The 16,136-nt window shown below is 33.6% G+C and overlaps 1 protein-coding gene across 2 annotated transcripts in view; it reads left to right on the forward strand.

Annotated features, from left to right (window-relative positions):
- The window catches only part of GRIK2 (glutamate ionotropic receptor kainate type subunit 2), a 691,383-nt gene that overhangs the window by 412,201 nt on the left and 263,046 nt on the right, over nucleotides 1-16,136 (forward strand). For both annotated transcript variants that reach the window (XM_049771324.1, XM_049771325.1), the window contains exon 7: nucleotides 6,790-6,933. In XM_049771324.1, the coding sequence (XP_049627281.1) occupies nucleotides 6,790-6,933 (144 nt within the window). The remainder of the gene's footprint in view (nucleotides 1-6,789; nucleotides 6,934-16,136) is intronic.

The following is a 16,136-nucleotide window of genomic DNA, read 5'->3' on the forward strand; positions in this document are numbered from 1 at the left end:
TTTCCTTTCAGAATTTGATTTGTTGTCTTAAATAGCATGATGCCTGCTCCCTCATTTAAGCTAACAGTGTGTGCTGAACAGTTTAAACATTACACTTACTAAACTGGTTCCTTATTTTGGATGATGTCCATTTCAAATATTACCACTTTCTGGCCATCATCAGCATCAGCACCATCAAACACCTGCCTATGCACCAAGTGCCAGGGATTGTGCAAACTGTGTTAATGCATTATCACATGCAGTCTGTGTAGTCTACACAGCTGCTAGTAAAGAACTCTGTTTCAGAGTAGTACAAAGAGCCGGCAACAGTGAAAGCATAATGGCAGCTGCAATGTATCTGGGAAAATTGTCTTTGACAATTGGATTCCAATGGGTTCTGAGGGCATTTCTTCCTCAGTCCCTCTCTTCACTTAACAGCCACAGTGCACCTGCTCAGTGCAGGGCACAAAACTTAGTGCAGTATGCTAGAAGAATGAGTGAACACTAGCTTGACTTCCATGTGTGACCCTCACTCTTACTCACTGTATGGGATGATTCTCTGTGCCATGTAAAAAGGTCTGATTCTGCAAGGAAGCTCCAGCTGGTAAAATCCATCTCTTTCCTGACCATTCTAAGTATTCATAACATATAATTAAAGTTTATGAGAGGTTTTCTTTTGAAGATATTTTGGTTTAAAAGTGAATTTCTATTAAATAAAGGACATGAAAAGTTATCCTTTTTCTGTTATAAAATGAGAAAATAAGAAATTTAGAATTAAAGCATTTCTATAATTGTTTTAGATAAAAGATTACATCAATAAAAAACAAGAATTTATAAACTAAAATTCATGTATTAGACTTACTGCTCCTTGTGTTCTTCACTATACATCACATGGGGATTCAGAAATAAGCACAATTTGACACATAGGAGTTCTGGAATGGATCTGCCACCTGCCAGCTAGCATGCAAATCTCAAAGGGGACTTGCCTGCACTTATTTAATGGAAAGATAAATGTGTTCACAGAACTGTTACTATAAATTCATTTAGAAATGGGACAGAGGCTGCACTCACATTTCTTCTAGGTCTAGCTTGGCAGATTTGGTTCACTGTACCTCTGGGAGGTAATACAGTCTAGCTCAATGGCAAAGTGTGATTGCTGTCAGAGCTCCCTAATATGTTTTCCCTTTATAGTTTAAATGACCATTTACTGAAAAATGTTTTTGTTCATGATGAGAGAAAACATATATTGCTTATTGAGATGGGCTTTTAAGAATAGTATTATTTAAATAATATTTTATTTTATAAAAAGAAAAGGTAAAACATAAAATGTATTATTTAAACTAGAGTGTGCAAGTAAGAAAAAAGTGAGATAACTGCTATTTATTTTGGGAGTAATCTACATACTTCTAGAATGAAAGAAATCTATGGAACATCTCACAAAAATAGATTTTTTTATTTTTTTTATTTTAGAGGTGTATTGGAGTAAAATTTCTAACTACGAACTTTCTGTATTTCAGTTGTACACTGATAAGTTTTAATGTATGATAAAACATAATGACAATCAGAAGCTGAACATATATGCAGTATAAAAGGTACAGCACTTGCCTTGCACATGATATACTGAGTGCCATCCTCTATAGCACATATGATACTATGAGTCATTTTAAGGAGGACCTGAAGTGCACAGCCAGGAATAAACTCTGAGCATTACTGAATGTGTTCCCCAAAAAGTCTGATCACTCTTAAATTACTTCATTTAAAAGAAATTTATTAATAACAATAATTTGTTTGTTTGAAACTAAGGCTAAAAGAACTCACATGGTAAATGTACTTAATTGCAATCACATTGTCATAGATGAAACTGTATTTGGAATAATAAAGAAAGTAGTAAAAGCTATGTTTTTCCCTGTAAATTCTATGGCAGTATAATGAGAATTAAAAAATAAGTCATTACTTTAAGGGAAATTTTCCAATAGATTTCTGCTCATGCTATTATAGTATAGAAAATATTTTTATATCAATGTTTTTTCTATGACTATATAGAGCACCATATTGTTTATTTGTAACAACTGACTTCATGTATCATAGAAGTAAAACTTATGGGACTGGAGCGATAGAACAGCGGGTAGGGCGCTTGCTTTGCACGTGCTCAACCTGAGTTCGGTCACCGGCATCCCACATGGCCTCCCGTGCATGCCAGGAAGGCGTCCTGAGCAAAGCTAGGAATAGCCCCTGAGCATAGCCGGGTGTGGTTAAAAAAAGAAAAAAAAAGAAAAAAAAAAGAAGTTAAAACTTATATATAACTATTGGAACATCTCTCTCAGAGCTCTACCAAATAGGTTTTAATGAAGATTATTATAGCGATCAAAACCAGAAAAAACACACCGCTCAACATGGATATACTTGGATATACTTTCTAAATAAATTTATAGTAACAGTTCTGTGAACACATTTATCTTTCCATTAAATAAGTGCAGGCAAGTTTCCTTTGAGATTTGCATGCTAGCTGGCAGGTGGCAGATCCATTCTAGAACTCCTATGTGTCAAATTTTGCTCATTTTTGAATTCCCAGATGAAGTATAGTAATCACTGCCTATTACAAGATTCTTCTATAAATGAAATCTGCTATATTCCAAAAGATACTTTATTGATTCACTTTATTCATTATTATTTTTATTATAGTATATTTGAATATTTTAATATATAAATTAAAATTTCAAAAACAGAAGTGTTATTTTAAACATATGAAAATATAATTTCCCAGCTCTTTCCGTTTTCTAGAACTTTTGTTTCATTGTCACACCTTGCTGTGCACAGGGTTATTTCCTGGTTCTGCACTCTTCATGGTTTCAGCATACTGTGTCTTTTGCTGGAAATCTAACCCAGGCCAGCAACATTCAGGCAAACACCTTATGCACTATACCAATTAGTCCCCCTTTATTTAAGAACATTTAGGGCCCCAAGACAGGTCAGCAGCTGGGCATGTATGAGACTTTGTTTTTGTTTGCTGGCACCAAAATATTAAAAAGAAAGAAACCAAAACTTTTAGTGAACTTTAAATAGAACAACAACAACAAAAAAAGGCAAATATATGTTTTGGCTGTTATTTAATTCTTTGGATTTTTATCAATCACAAACTTATTTGAGACAAATAAAGTACATAAGTTAGTTCAAACTTGTTCTTTGGCAATAATTCAGCCATGCAGTTGCATCTGTCATTATTCTATCTACATCCCAAATTTTATATTATTTTTAAAGTAAATGCAACAATAAAATTGTAGATAATTGATTCATAGTTAAATTGTATTTGAGGACAGTTATCTTTATCTTATCTTTAAAAAGATCACTAGATTTGAGGCCAGAAAGGTAGTACAGAGTGTAAAGTGATTTCTTTGCATTTGGCCAAACCTACTTCAATCTCTATTATCCCAAATGGTTCTGTCAGCACCACCAAGAATGATTCTTGACTGCAGAGCCAGAAATAACCCCTGAGCATCAACATATGTGCCCCCCAAAATGTCATTTGATTTAACAGAATATATAGAACAGTATTGTATAATCCTCCAAAAGGTTTTTAAAACATATTTTTGATTGACATTCTAATCTCTATAGATTAACCAATTTATTTTGGAAAGAAAATTTGAGCTCCTGTCTAGTGTGAAGTTAGCATCCAGGAAACTTCTAAACTGTATCACATAGAATTTTTTATATATATTCTGATTTGCAATTCTTTCTTCTTGAACTGTCCATATTTTCAAGATAAATGAATCTCTAGAGTTATTTAAATAAGATTGTGACCCTTGTATATATAAACAAGCACTTATTCTTGAAATAGGTATTGTAGGAAAATCATCTAGTCTCCATTGGCTGCTTGCTTTTCTAATTTATCTGTTGATTATGGAGTATAGGATATATAACTACATTCTTATCTACATTTTTATATGTGTTATAACAACCAAATTATACACATTTCCATTTTAATGCACTTGCTTAAATTAAAATTACATTTTGCGATAGTTTTCTTCAGAGATAGCTATAATATGTGGCTGCGTATAGAGAAAAGAAAAGATCTGACTTGGAACACAAACGAACATTTGTTCAAAACTGAAATCAGAGAGTATTTTATAGGGCCTCTGATGACATAATTATAGGGTACTAAACAGAACAACCAAAAATATGTGGACTGTCAGCATGAGACTTATATGTATTCATTTTTTTATGGTTTTACTGGCATATGGCTTTCCAGAGGTAGATGGTTATGATAGTTCATAGAGTGGTTCTAAGTCATAGACTTTGCATTTTGTTTCTAAGTCTTGTTTTCAGTTTAGGCAGAATGGCATTTCTAAGAATGAGGCTTTGCTAAGTCTTCCTTACAGATTTTATTTTTGAGAGTGATGAATATTTTAAAGAATTACTTTAACATTGCTAAATACTTTATTTTCTCAAATTGCATTAGCAATACCAACTACAATATTTTATTTTAAGAAATATAATGCAAAAATGAACACAGTTTTATGGCCTAGAATAATATGAAATATAAGTTAAAGCATCATGAAGCAGTTTCAAACATTATCTTTTTGATATATCAACATATTTTGCATTAAAAATACCAGAAATAAATTTACAAGCAACATTTTATCTGTTTATATTTTTTTATCTTCCATTTTTATGGTTTAAACAACTATTGCCTTCCTTTTTTATTTGCTTTTAAAATAACATTTTTTTATGCCAGAGAGATAGTACAGTGAGTAGGAGGTCTTGCTTTGCATGTGACTTATCTATGTTTCATCCTTGACACCACATATAATCTTCCAAGCACTGCCATGACTGATTCCTGACTGAAAAGCCATGGAGAAAAAAATGTGCAGCCCAAAATCAACAACAATAACAACCTATATTATTTATGAACAGAATAGCTTATTGAGTCTGGTCTTTTCCACTGCTTATATGTGTGACTTTGGTTAGCTATTTATCTTCTATGAACTATAATTTTGTAATTTGTATTAAGGGGAATAATCATAATATATTTATTAAGTTATTTTTGTTGGAATTAAATGTTATTTAATTCATGTTAAGACTTCATAAGGATGTATGTTATAGTTAATACTGGAAGTAAAATTTTATATAATCTTAGCATTTAACATCATAATACATGTGGTTTATTATTTTATTGAACATTTTCAAAATATAACATTTTAATAAACATTAAAAATTTGTCATAGTGATTTTTAGTACTTTATTATTTTATATATTTAATAAATTTCACAATTTACTTTTAATTCTAATAAACAATATACATAGGCTTTCTTCTTGTCTCTTAAGGAAGCTCTCAGAATTTAAAATTTCTAGGTTGCAAATTACAGTTTAATTTTATTTAAGGATACATACAAATTGTCTAACTTCTTTATCTTCACTTTGATAGTCTGAAATTTTTACTATATATTTCTTAACAATATTATGTTTGATTTTCTTATTTTTTAGTTAAGATGTTTTTATGTCTTGGTAGCTATTTTTTTGTGATTCTTCTATGTAGTACTTGAAATAGTTTCTCCAATGTTAACTCAGGCCAAAGACAAATATCCGGTTAACTCTCATGCTCAGGATGTCTGATAGTATCTATCCACTATTTTCATTTTCACTATGCAGCTCCAGAGTATGCAGCTAGTATTTAAAAAATGAAGTTTATGAATCCAAACTATATTCTCCAAAGATTTATGAACTATAAAATAGTATTATTTTGTTTTGTTATTGCATTGTGCTCTTTAGCTGTCTTCCAATTTTATGTAGTAAAGCTACTTAGGATCCTTTTGCATGAAAGCTACTAGTGTACTCATTTTGTATTGTATCCTTGCAAACACTATAATCTACAGGGTTCCTATTCATTTTGGAATTCATTTCACAGCTCACTAATTGTGAGAATGAGAAAGGAAATATATACTTTTATTCCAAAGCATGCTTAGCAGATGGCCCAAAGTTCTACATTGCTAGAGGCTCTGTTAGGATTAACCCTCTTCTCTAGGTAGTGAACCTGGCAACAATTTGTCAAACACGTGTGAGGGTCCATTTAACACAGCACTTGAATCACAAAGTCTCTGTTTTGTCATAACTTACAAACATTTTTTTCCATCAAACTCTAAAGTGGTCACTTATTTGAGCAGGTGCAAACACAGTACAACTCATACTTCTTTTATTTAAGAAGCCAAAATGAACTTTTATTCAAATGGAAATTTTGCAGAAAGAAAATAGTACAGAGGATTAAGCTTTGTTTCTTGAAAAGGGATTAATACATGTATTGAGATTCAAAATTGTAGCATCCTTTCTGAAACTGAACCTTTTGAAATATTGTGTTTGAAAAGACCGGATTTTATATATTTTTTCTAATCTCCTTTGAAAGTCCTCTTTTTTTTAATATGCAGAGTCTTATTAACTTGTTTACAAATAACAGATACAAAACGAGTTAAAATAACAGTGATTTTAAGTATATAAATGCATTCATTATACGTGTTGTTTTATTATTTGTGTGTAGAAAAATATGCTAACCCAGGGAGTAACAAATGAAATAATAACGTGTAATTTTTATACTGCAATAGATACTCAAAAGGAAAGGGGAGATAGGTCAAACGTTCAAATGGAAGGGATGTAGTAATAGGATAACAGATCTTAAAAGAATATGAACTTGTGGAGAGACTACGCTTTTATTAAAGAAAAAGCTGCATATGTATTTCACCTTACTTTATTCCTTTTTCCAACTGCCTACCATGGGTTTCACATGTATTGAGTCCATATCTCTTTTTTTTTCTCTGATTTCAGACGGATGCTGCTTTAATGTATGACGCTGTACATGTAGTATCTGTGGGTGTCCAACAGTTTCCTCAGATGACAGTCAGTTCCTTACAATGTAATAGACACAAACCTTGGCGCTTTGGGACTCGCTTTATGAGCCTAATTAAAGAGGTATGTCACAAGTGTTTCTTTTGTCCTCAAATGAAATGAATTAAAATTAATTTCGTATTTTCCTAATAAGTGCTGTTTCACTTTTCTTTTTTCTTTTTGATTTTGGGGCCAGACTTGGCAGTACTTAGGACTTTCTTCAGGTTCTGCAATCAGATCTCTCCTAGAGGAACTCAAGGAAATATATAGAATTTGGGAAGATTGATTTTGAGTAGGTCATAAACAAGGAAGCACCTACTTCTTTTCAATTTTGAATTAAATGTTCTTTTCTGAAACAAACAAACAAAATTAATACTTGAAAACTAAAGTGTAATACATAGAAAAATTTCATTATAAAAACTGGAAAACATTCATAATATCAAGAAATTTTCAGTTCATTTATCATTCCACGTTTTACATTACAGCTGGCTTAAAAAACTAGTTACAAAAATTGTTCTCTACAATATAAAAATTTTGCCAAATTTTTGCTTTTTCTCTATTAGTACTTGAGTTTTGAGACATTACAAGTGGTAATGTAACAACACTATGAAAAGAATAGTATTAAATTTATCATCGTACTTATTGTAGGGTGTTCTTGATAATCCTGTTCATCAAATTATATGAAGCCAACAATTGATATATCTTTAATCTTGTTAGCATGAGTAGCTGTACTTCAACAGGGCAATTGGTACTGCTTAATTTATAAACCCTATACATTATGAATCATCACAATTTCTTCTTAATCTTTGTTGCTCGGAAGTTAAAATGAAATTTCTATTGGATTTTTTTAGTTCTACAGTTTGAGCTGTTTTACATTTATCTATACTATCTCTATCCCAGAATTTTTTGTTTGTTTTATTGTTTGGGGGCCACACCTGGTGATGTTCTGGGGTTACTCCTGGCTATGCGCTCAGAAATCGCTCCTGGTTTGGTAGATGCCACGAGATCGAACCAAGGTCTGTCCTAGGCTAGCCTGTCTTTACAAATTTGTCATGTGAAATATTAATATATTTATAGTTAAACACTTGAAATTACTTTCTTTTGCAACAATAAAATGAGGAAACAATATTTTTCAAACATGCCTTTATATGCTTGAAAAGTAAAAAGTCAATATACCACACAGAACACCAAAGTGTCAATATATTTCTATCAAAGTCTGTTGGGCCCTGCCATTACTCCCTTTTACTATTGGAAACTCATTTCTGTGGTCAGAGTCCAGTGATTTGCTTATTGGAAATTTTATCTTTTCTCTCTTCATATTTTAAATATATGACAAAAAATGAGAACACTCATAATTTATATGTGCCTTATGAAAAATCTTGGGAGACTCAACAAACACTTCTTTTCCCTCCTAATTAGAGACTGTGAACACTTATTTTTTCCAGTCCATAATTTGCTCTTGATTATTTTTCTTTTATTTTTAATAAATAAATGATTTAAATTAAATGAGATGCATAGTTACAAAGTTGCTCATGATTGAGTTTTAGTCATATAATGTCCAATTCATTTACCAGTGCATATTTACCGGTATCAGAGCCCCCACTCTCCCTTCTGCCTACTCTCTTCTTTTTTTGCACCTTAGACTTTGTGGTTTCAATGTTATAACTGAAGGGGTATTGTGCATATCACTTTATGTCCTTTTATATTTTATGTTTTTTTAAATATAAATCAATATTATTTTAATAGTCTCTTTGTTTAAGCACAATATTTACAAACATGTTTGTATTTTTCCAGCCATAAAATGCACATTCCATTACACCTGTGCAACTTTCCCGCCATTATTGTTCTCCCATTTTCTACCTCCCCCATCCCCTACTTCTCTACAAGACAAGCATTGTATTACTCTCTCTATTGCCATGGTAGCTGTTAATGTAATTTCTTTATCTGAACTTACCACTCTTTGTGGTAAGCTTGTTATCATGTTCCTTCCAGCTCTCATCTCTGTTGTCTCTGGGTGTTATTATTATACTGTCATTTATTTTTCTTAAATCTCACATATGAGTGAGACTATTCTGTGCATATCTCTCTCCTCTGACTTATTTCACTCAACATAATAGTCTCTAAATCTATCCATTTATAAGGAAATTTTGTGACTTCATTTCTTCTAACAGCTACATAGTATTCTATGTATATATGGTATAAATTATAGTGCATAGATAATATCTAATGTAAACAAGGTACTGACAGAACTTAACAAGAAAAAAATCTAACCCCATCAAAAATGGGGAGAATAAATGAACAGATATTTTCTCAAAGAAAAAATACAGATGGCCTAACGGCACATAAAAAAGTTCTTCATATCACTAATCATCAGAGAAATGAAAATCAAAACTATGAGATATCATCTCACTGCACAGAGACTGGCACACATCACAGAGGACAAGAATAATCACTGCTGGCATGGATGTGAAGGGAAAGGCACTCTCATTCATTGCTGGTGGGAATGTCATCGACCTAGTAAAGCCTTTTTGGAAAACAGTATGGATATTCCTTAAAACACTGGACGTTGAGCTCCCATATGATCAAGCAATACCACACCACTCCTAAAGATATAACAGGTGCCCTTTGCACCCCTATGTTCATAAGTAGCAATATTTACAATAGTCAGTATCTGGAAACAATACAAATGCCCAAGAGATGAATGACTAAAGAAACTTTATCTCCTTTTAGCAACCATTTCTTGTCCAGAGTAAACATTTCCAAATCTCATTGTCATAGTGGTATGTTCTCTGTCCACCCTTATTACTGCACTCTTCTGCTATTTTTTACAAGCTTCCTATTGTGGACTGGACCTCTTAGCACTCTTTTCTATTATCTTTGGATAATAATACATACTATTTATTTTATATCCCAAAATTGATTGTACTTATTCTATGTCTAGCTCTTTCCTCTGACTCCTTTAACTCAGTATAATATTCTCCATACCCATCCATGGATATGCAAAATTCATGATTTTACTTTGCCTAATAGCTACCTAGTATTCCATTTTGAACACTCACTTGAATTTTCATACATATTGCAGTGTATATAGTTTATACTTTTTATCTTATTTAAGTATGCAATGAATAATTTTATAACTTCTACACATGATTATTCAAAAAGTATGTGATCAAAAAAGTGTAGTAATAATAACATGCCTTTCTAATCCTTTTGAAAATGCATCCCTCAGGACTGGAGAGGTGGCACAAATGAAAGGACATTTGCCTTGCACCCAGTTAATCTAGTATTGACTACAGTTTGATTCCCAGAGTCCCATTATTATTCCCCAAGCCAGGAGCAATTTCTGAGCACATAGCCAGGAGTAACCCCTGAATGTCACTGGGTGTGGCACCAAAACTAAAAAAATAAATAAAATAAAAATGCTTCCCTCCTCTTTTGACCTTTGTGTATCACTCATTATGTTTTTTTATATTTTTTAATTTCTCACTAGAACCATTGTGATTTATAAAGTTCTTTATAGTTGGGTTTCAGTTCTTCATAGTTGGAGGGCCAATTCAAACCCCAATATTAATCTCCTTCCAACAATATTCCTAGATTTTATCCCACAACCCCTGCCCCATCTGGCAGCATAATAAGTCCATTTTAAGTTTTGATTGTTAAAGTTTGGGTATCATACTTTTTTTGTTATTTGCTTTAGTTTGGATTTTTTTCTTTTTATTCTTTTTTTTTTTTTTTTTTTTTGGTTTTTGGGCCACACCTGGTGACGCTCAGGGGTTACTCCTGGCTATGCGCTCAGAAGTCGTTCCTGGCTTGGGGGACCATATGGGACACCGGGGGATCGAACCGCGGTCCATCCAAGGCTAGCACAGGCAAGGCAGGCACCTTACCTCTAGCGCCACAGCCCGGCCCCTTCTTTTTATTCTTAACACCACCAATGCATCTTAGATCTCTTGGCCCCATTTTTTTATATTTTTGTTTCTCCCTTCCACTCAATTTTTCCTTCTCCTTAGTATTTTCTGATACCAAGATTGATCTTCACAGCCCTATTTAAACCATCATATTGTTAAGCATTTATTATAAATACCACATATATGTGGCATCATTTATTTATCCTTCTTTTGGATATTTCATATTGCACAATATCTTCTCGTTCCATCCATTTTGCAGCACAGTGCATATTGCATAATTACTTACAGCTATGTAGTATTTCATTATATGTATGTACCAATTTTGGTGTATTTAAATTTATATAAACAATAAGTATTTTATACAATAGACAAAAGACAGATAATACAAAACATCAAATGTAAGCTACATAGTCAGCAGGAAAGTACAATTTCAAGGTATATTTAAAACACATAATGTAAGTATACTTTCAGCAAAATTTCCAAGAAGTAGCCCAACATAACTATCTTTTTTTCTTTTTTTAGTTTTTTTTGTTTGTTTTTTTATATTTTATTTGAACACCTTGATTACATACATGATTGTTTTTGGGTTTCAGTCATGTAAAGACCACCACCCATCACCAGTGCAACATTCCTATCACCAATGTCCCAAATCTCCCTCCTCCCCAACTGACCCCTGCCTGTACTCTAGAGAGCCTTTCCATTTCCCTCATACATTCTCATTATTAGGACAGTTCAAAATGTAGTTATTTCTCTAACTAAACTCATCTCTCTTTGAGGTGAGCTTCCTGAGGTGAGCTGTAACCTCCAGCTCTTTTCTCTTTTGTGTCTGAAAATTATTATTGCAAGAATGTATTTTATTTTTCTTAAAACCCATAGATGAGTGAGACCATTCTGCGTTTTTCTCTCTCTCTGACTTATTTCACTCAGCATTATAGACTCCATGTACATCCATGTATAGGAAAATTTTATGACTTCATCTCTCCTGCCAGCTGCATAATATTCCATTGTGTATATGTACCAGTTTCTTTAGCCATTCTTCTGTTGAAGGGTATCTTGGTTGTTTTCAGAGTCTTGTTATGGTAAATAGTGCTGCAATGAATATAGGTGTAAGGAAGGGATTTTTGTATTGTATTTTTTGTATTCCTAGGGTATATTCCTAGGAGTGGTATAGCTGGATCGTATGGGAGCTCGATTTTCAGTTTTTGGAGGAATCTCCATATCACTTTCCATAAAGGTTGAACTAGACGGCATTCCCACCAGCAGTGGATAAGAGTCCTTTCTCTCCACATCCCCACCAACACTGTTTATTCTCATTCTTTGTGATGTGTGCCATTCTTTGTAGTGTTAGGTGGTACCTCATAGTTGTTTTGATTTGCATCTCCCTGATGATTAGTGATGTGGAGCATTTTTTCATGTGTCTTTTGGCCATTTGTATTTCTTCTTTGTCTAAGTGTCTGTTCATATCTTCTCCCCATTTTTTAATATTTTTTTTGTAAATTTCTGTCAGTGCCTTGTATATTTTGGAGATTGGCCCCTTATATGATGGATATTGGGTGAATAGTTTCTTCCAATCAGTGTATGGCTCTTGTATCCTGGGCACTATTTCCTTTGAGGTGCAGAAACTTCTCAGCTTAATATATTCCCATCTGTTAATCTCTGCTTTCACTTGCTTGGAGAGTGTAATTTCCTCCTTGAATATGCCTGTAGTCTCAATGTCCTGGAGTGTTTTGCTTATGTGTTGTTCTATATATCTTATGGTTTCAGGTCTGATATCAAGGTCTTTAATCCATTTGGATTTTACCTTCATACATGATGTTAGCTGGGGGTCTAAGTTCAATTTTTTGCAAGTGGCTAGCCAGTTGTGCCAACACCACTTATTGAAGAGGCTTTCCCTGCTCCATTTAGGATTTCTTGCTCCTATATTAAAAATTAGGTGGTTGTATGTCTAGGGAACATTTTCTGAGTATTCAAGCCTATTCCACTGATCTGAGGGCCTGTCCTTATTCAAATACCATTCTGTTTTGATAACTATTGCTTTGTAGTAAAGTTTAAAGATGAGGAAAGTAATTCCTCCCATATTCTTTCCCCAATGATTGCTTTAGCTATTTTAGGGTGTTTATTGTTCCAAACGAATTTCAAAAGTGCTTGATCCACTTCTTTGAAGAATGTCATGGGTATCTTTAGAGGGATTGCATTAAATCTGTATAATGCCTTGGGGAGAATTGCCATTTTGATGATGTTAATCCTGCCAATCCATGAGCAGGGTATGTGTTTCCATTTCCACCTGTCGTCTTTTATTTCTTGGAGCAGGGTTTTATAGTTTTCTTTGTATAGGTCCTTCACATTTTTAGTCAAGTTGATTCCAAGATATTTGAGTTTGTGTGGCACTATTGTGAATAGGGTTGTTTTCTTAATGTCCATTTCTTCCTTATTACTATTGGTGTATAGAAAGGCCATTGATTTTTGTGTGTTAATTTTGAAGCCTGCCACCTTGCTATATGAGTCTATTGTTTCTAGAAGGTTTTTGGTAGAGTCTTTAGGGTTTTCTAAGTAGAGTATCATGTCATCTGCAAACAGAGAGAACTTGACTTTTTTTTTTTCATATCTGGATTCCCTTGATATCTTTTTCTTGCCTAATCACTACTGCGAGTACTTCCAGTGCTTTGTTGAATAGGAGTGGTGAGAGAGGACAGTCTTATCTTGTGCCAGAATTTAGAGGGAAGGCTTTAATTTTTCTCTATTGAGGATAGTATTTGCCAGTAACTTGTGGTATGTGACCTTAACTATATTGAGAAAGGTTCCTTCCATTCCCATCTTGCTGAGAGTTTTGATCAAGAATGGGTGTTGGACCTTATCAAATGCTTTCTCTGCATCTATTGATATGATCATGTGGTTTTTATTTTTCTTGTTGTTGATGTTGTGTATTATGTTGATAGACTTACGGATGTTAAACCATCCTTGCATTCCTGGGATGAAACCTACTTGATCGTAGTGGATGATCTTCTTAATGAGGTATTGAATCCTATTTGCCAGGATTTTGTTGGGGATCTTTGCATCTGCATTCATCAGCAATATTGGTTTGTAATTTTCTTTTTTCGTAGCATTTCTGTCTGGTTTAGGTATCAAGGTGATGTTGACTTCATAAAAGCTATTTGGAAGTGTTTCCGTTTGTTCACTTTCATGAAAGAGTCTTACCAGGATTGGTAGTAGATCCTCTTGGAAAGTTTGAAAGAATGCATTAGTGAATCCATCTGGGCCTGAGCTTTTGTTTTTGGGCAGATATTTGATTACCGTTTTAATTTCATCAATAGTTAAGGGGGTGCTTAGAAATGCTACATCCTCTTCCTTCAACTGTGGAAGATTATACGAGTTCAAGAATTTATCCATTTCTTCCAGGTTCTCATTTTTAGTGGTGTAGAGTTTCTCAAAGTAGTTTCTAATTACTCTTTGAACCTCTGCCATATCAGTAGTGATCTCTCCTTTTTCATTCCTAATATGAGTTTTCAAGTTTCTCTCTCTTTCTTTGTTAGTTTTCCAGTGGTCTATCAATCTTGTTTATTTTTTCAAAGAACCAACTTCTGCTTTCGTTGATCTTTTGAATTGTATTTTGGGTTTCCACTTTATTGATTTTTGCTCTCAGCTTTGTTATTTACTTCTGTCTCCCTATTTTTGGGTTCTTCTGTTGAGCACTTTCTAGTTCTATTAGCTGTGTCATTAATCTACTCAGGTAAGCCCCTTCTTCCTTCCTGATATGTGCTTGCAAAGCTATAAATTTTCCTCTCAGTACTGCTTTTGCTGTGTCCCATAAGTTCTGATAGTTTGTGTCTTTATTGTCATTTGTTTCCAGGAACCTTTTGATTTCCTCCTTGATTTCATCTAGGACCCACTGGTTATTCAGTATGAGGCTGTTTAACTTCCAGGTGTTAAAGTGTTTCTTCTGTGTCCTTTGGAATTCACAAATAATTTCAGAGCCTTGTGGTCAGTGAAGTTAGTCTGCAAAATTAGTATCCTCTTGATATTATGGAGGTATGTTTTATGTGCCAGCATGTAGTCTATCCTAGAGAATGTCCCATGTACATTGGAAAAGAATGTATATCCAGGTTTCTGGGGATGGAGTGTCATATATATATATATATATATCCACTAGGCCTCTTTCTTTAATTTCTCTCCTCAGGTCTAGTATATTCTTGTTGGGTTTCAGTCTGGTTGACCTATCCAGTGTTGACAAAGCCGTGTTGAGTTCCCCCACAATTATTGTGTTGTTATTGATATTAGTTTTTAGATTTGTCAACAATTGTATTATATATTTTGCTGGCCCCTCATTCGGTGCATATATGTTTAGGAGAGTTATTTTTTCCTGCTCTACATACCCCTTGATTAATATAAAATGTCCATCTTTGTCCCTTACAACCTTCCTGAGTATAAAGTTTGCATTATCTGATATTAGTATGGCCACTCCAGCTTTTTTATGGGTATTGTTTGCTTGGATACTTTTTCTCCAGCCTTTTATTTTGAGTCTATGTTTGTTTTGACTATTCAGGTGCGTTTCTTGTAGGCAGCAGAAGGTTGGATTGAGTTTTTTGATCCATTTAGCCACTCTGTGTCTCTTAACTGGTGCATTTAGTCCATTGACGTTGAGAGAAAGAATTGTCCTGGTATTTAATGCCATCTTTATATTAAAATTTGGTGTGTCTTTTAGTTAGTTTTGTCTTAAATTAGGTCTTTAAGTTTTTCTCTTAAGACTGGTTTTGTGTCTGTAAAGTTTCTGAGCTGTTTTTTGTCTGTGAAACCATGTATTCTTCTGTCAAACCGGAAAGTGAGTTTTGCTGGGTACAGTATTCTAGGTGAAGCATTCATTTCATTCAGTCTTGTCACAATATCCCACTACTTCTTTCTGGCCTTGAGTGTTTCTGGTGACAGGTCTGCTATAAATCTCAAGGGTGCTCCCTTGCATGTAATTTCCCTTTTTGATCTTGCTGTTTTCAGAATTCTGTCTCTATCTGTGGGATTCGTCATTGTGACTAGAATATGTTTTGGGGTAATTTTTTGGGGGTCTCTTTTGGTTAGTATTCTTCGAGCATGCAGGATTTTATCACATATATTTTTTTTAGCTCTGGAAGTTTCTCTTTAATGATGTTCTTGACCGTTGATTCTTCCTGGAAATTTTCTTCCTGGGTCTCTGGGACTCCAATGATTCTTAAGTTGTTTCTGTTGAGCTTATCATAGACCTCTATTTTCATCTGTTCTCATTTTTTGACTAATGTTTCCACTGTCTGTTCATTTGCTTTAAGTGGTTTTTATTGTGTTTATTTATTATTGTTATTTATTTATTTATTTATTATTGTTATTTATCTCATCTTCCACAGCACCAATTCTATA

This window comes from Suncus etruscus, chromosome 4, assembly GCF_024139225.1.
Source record: "Suncus etruscus isolate mSunEtr1 chromosome 4, mSunEtr1.pri.cur, whole genome shotgun sequence".
Lineage (NCBI taxonomy): Eukaryota > Metazoa > Chordata > Mammalia > Eulipotyphla > Soricidae > Suncus > Suncus etruscus.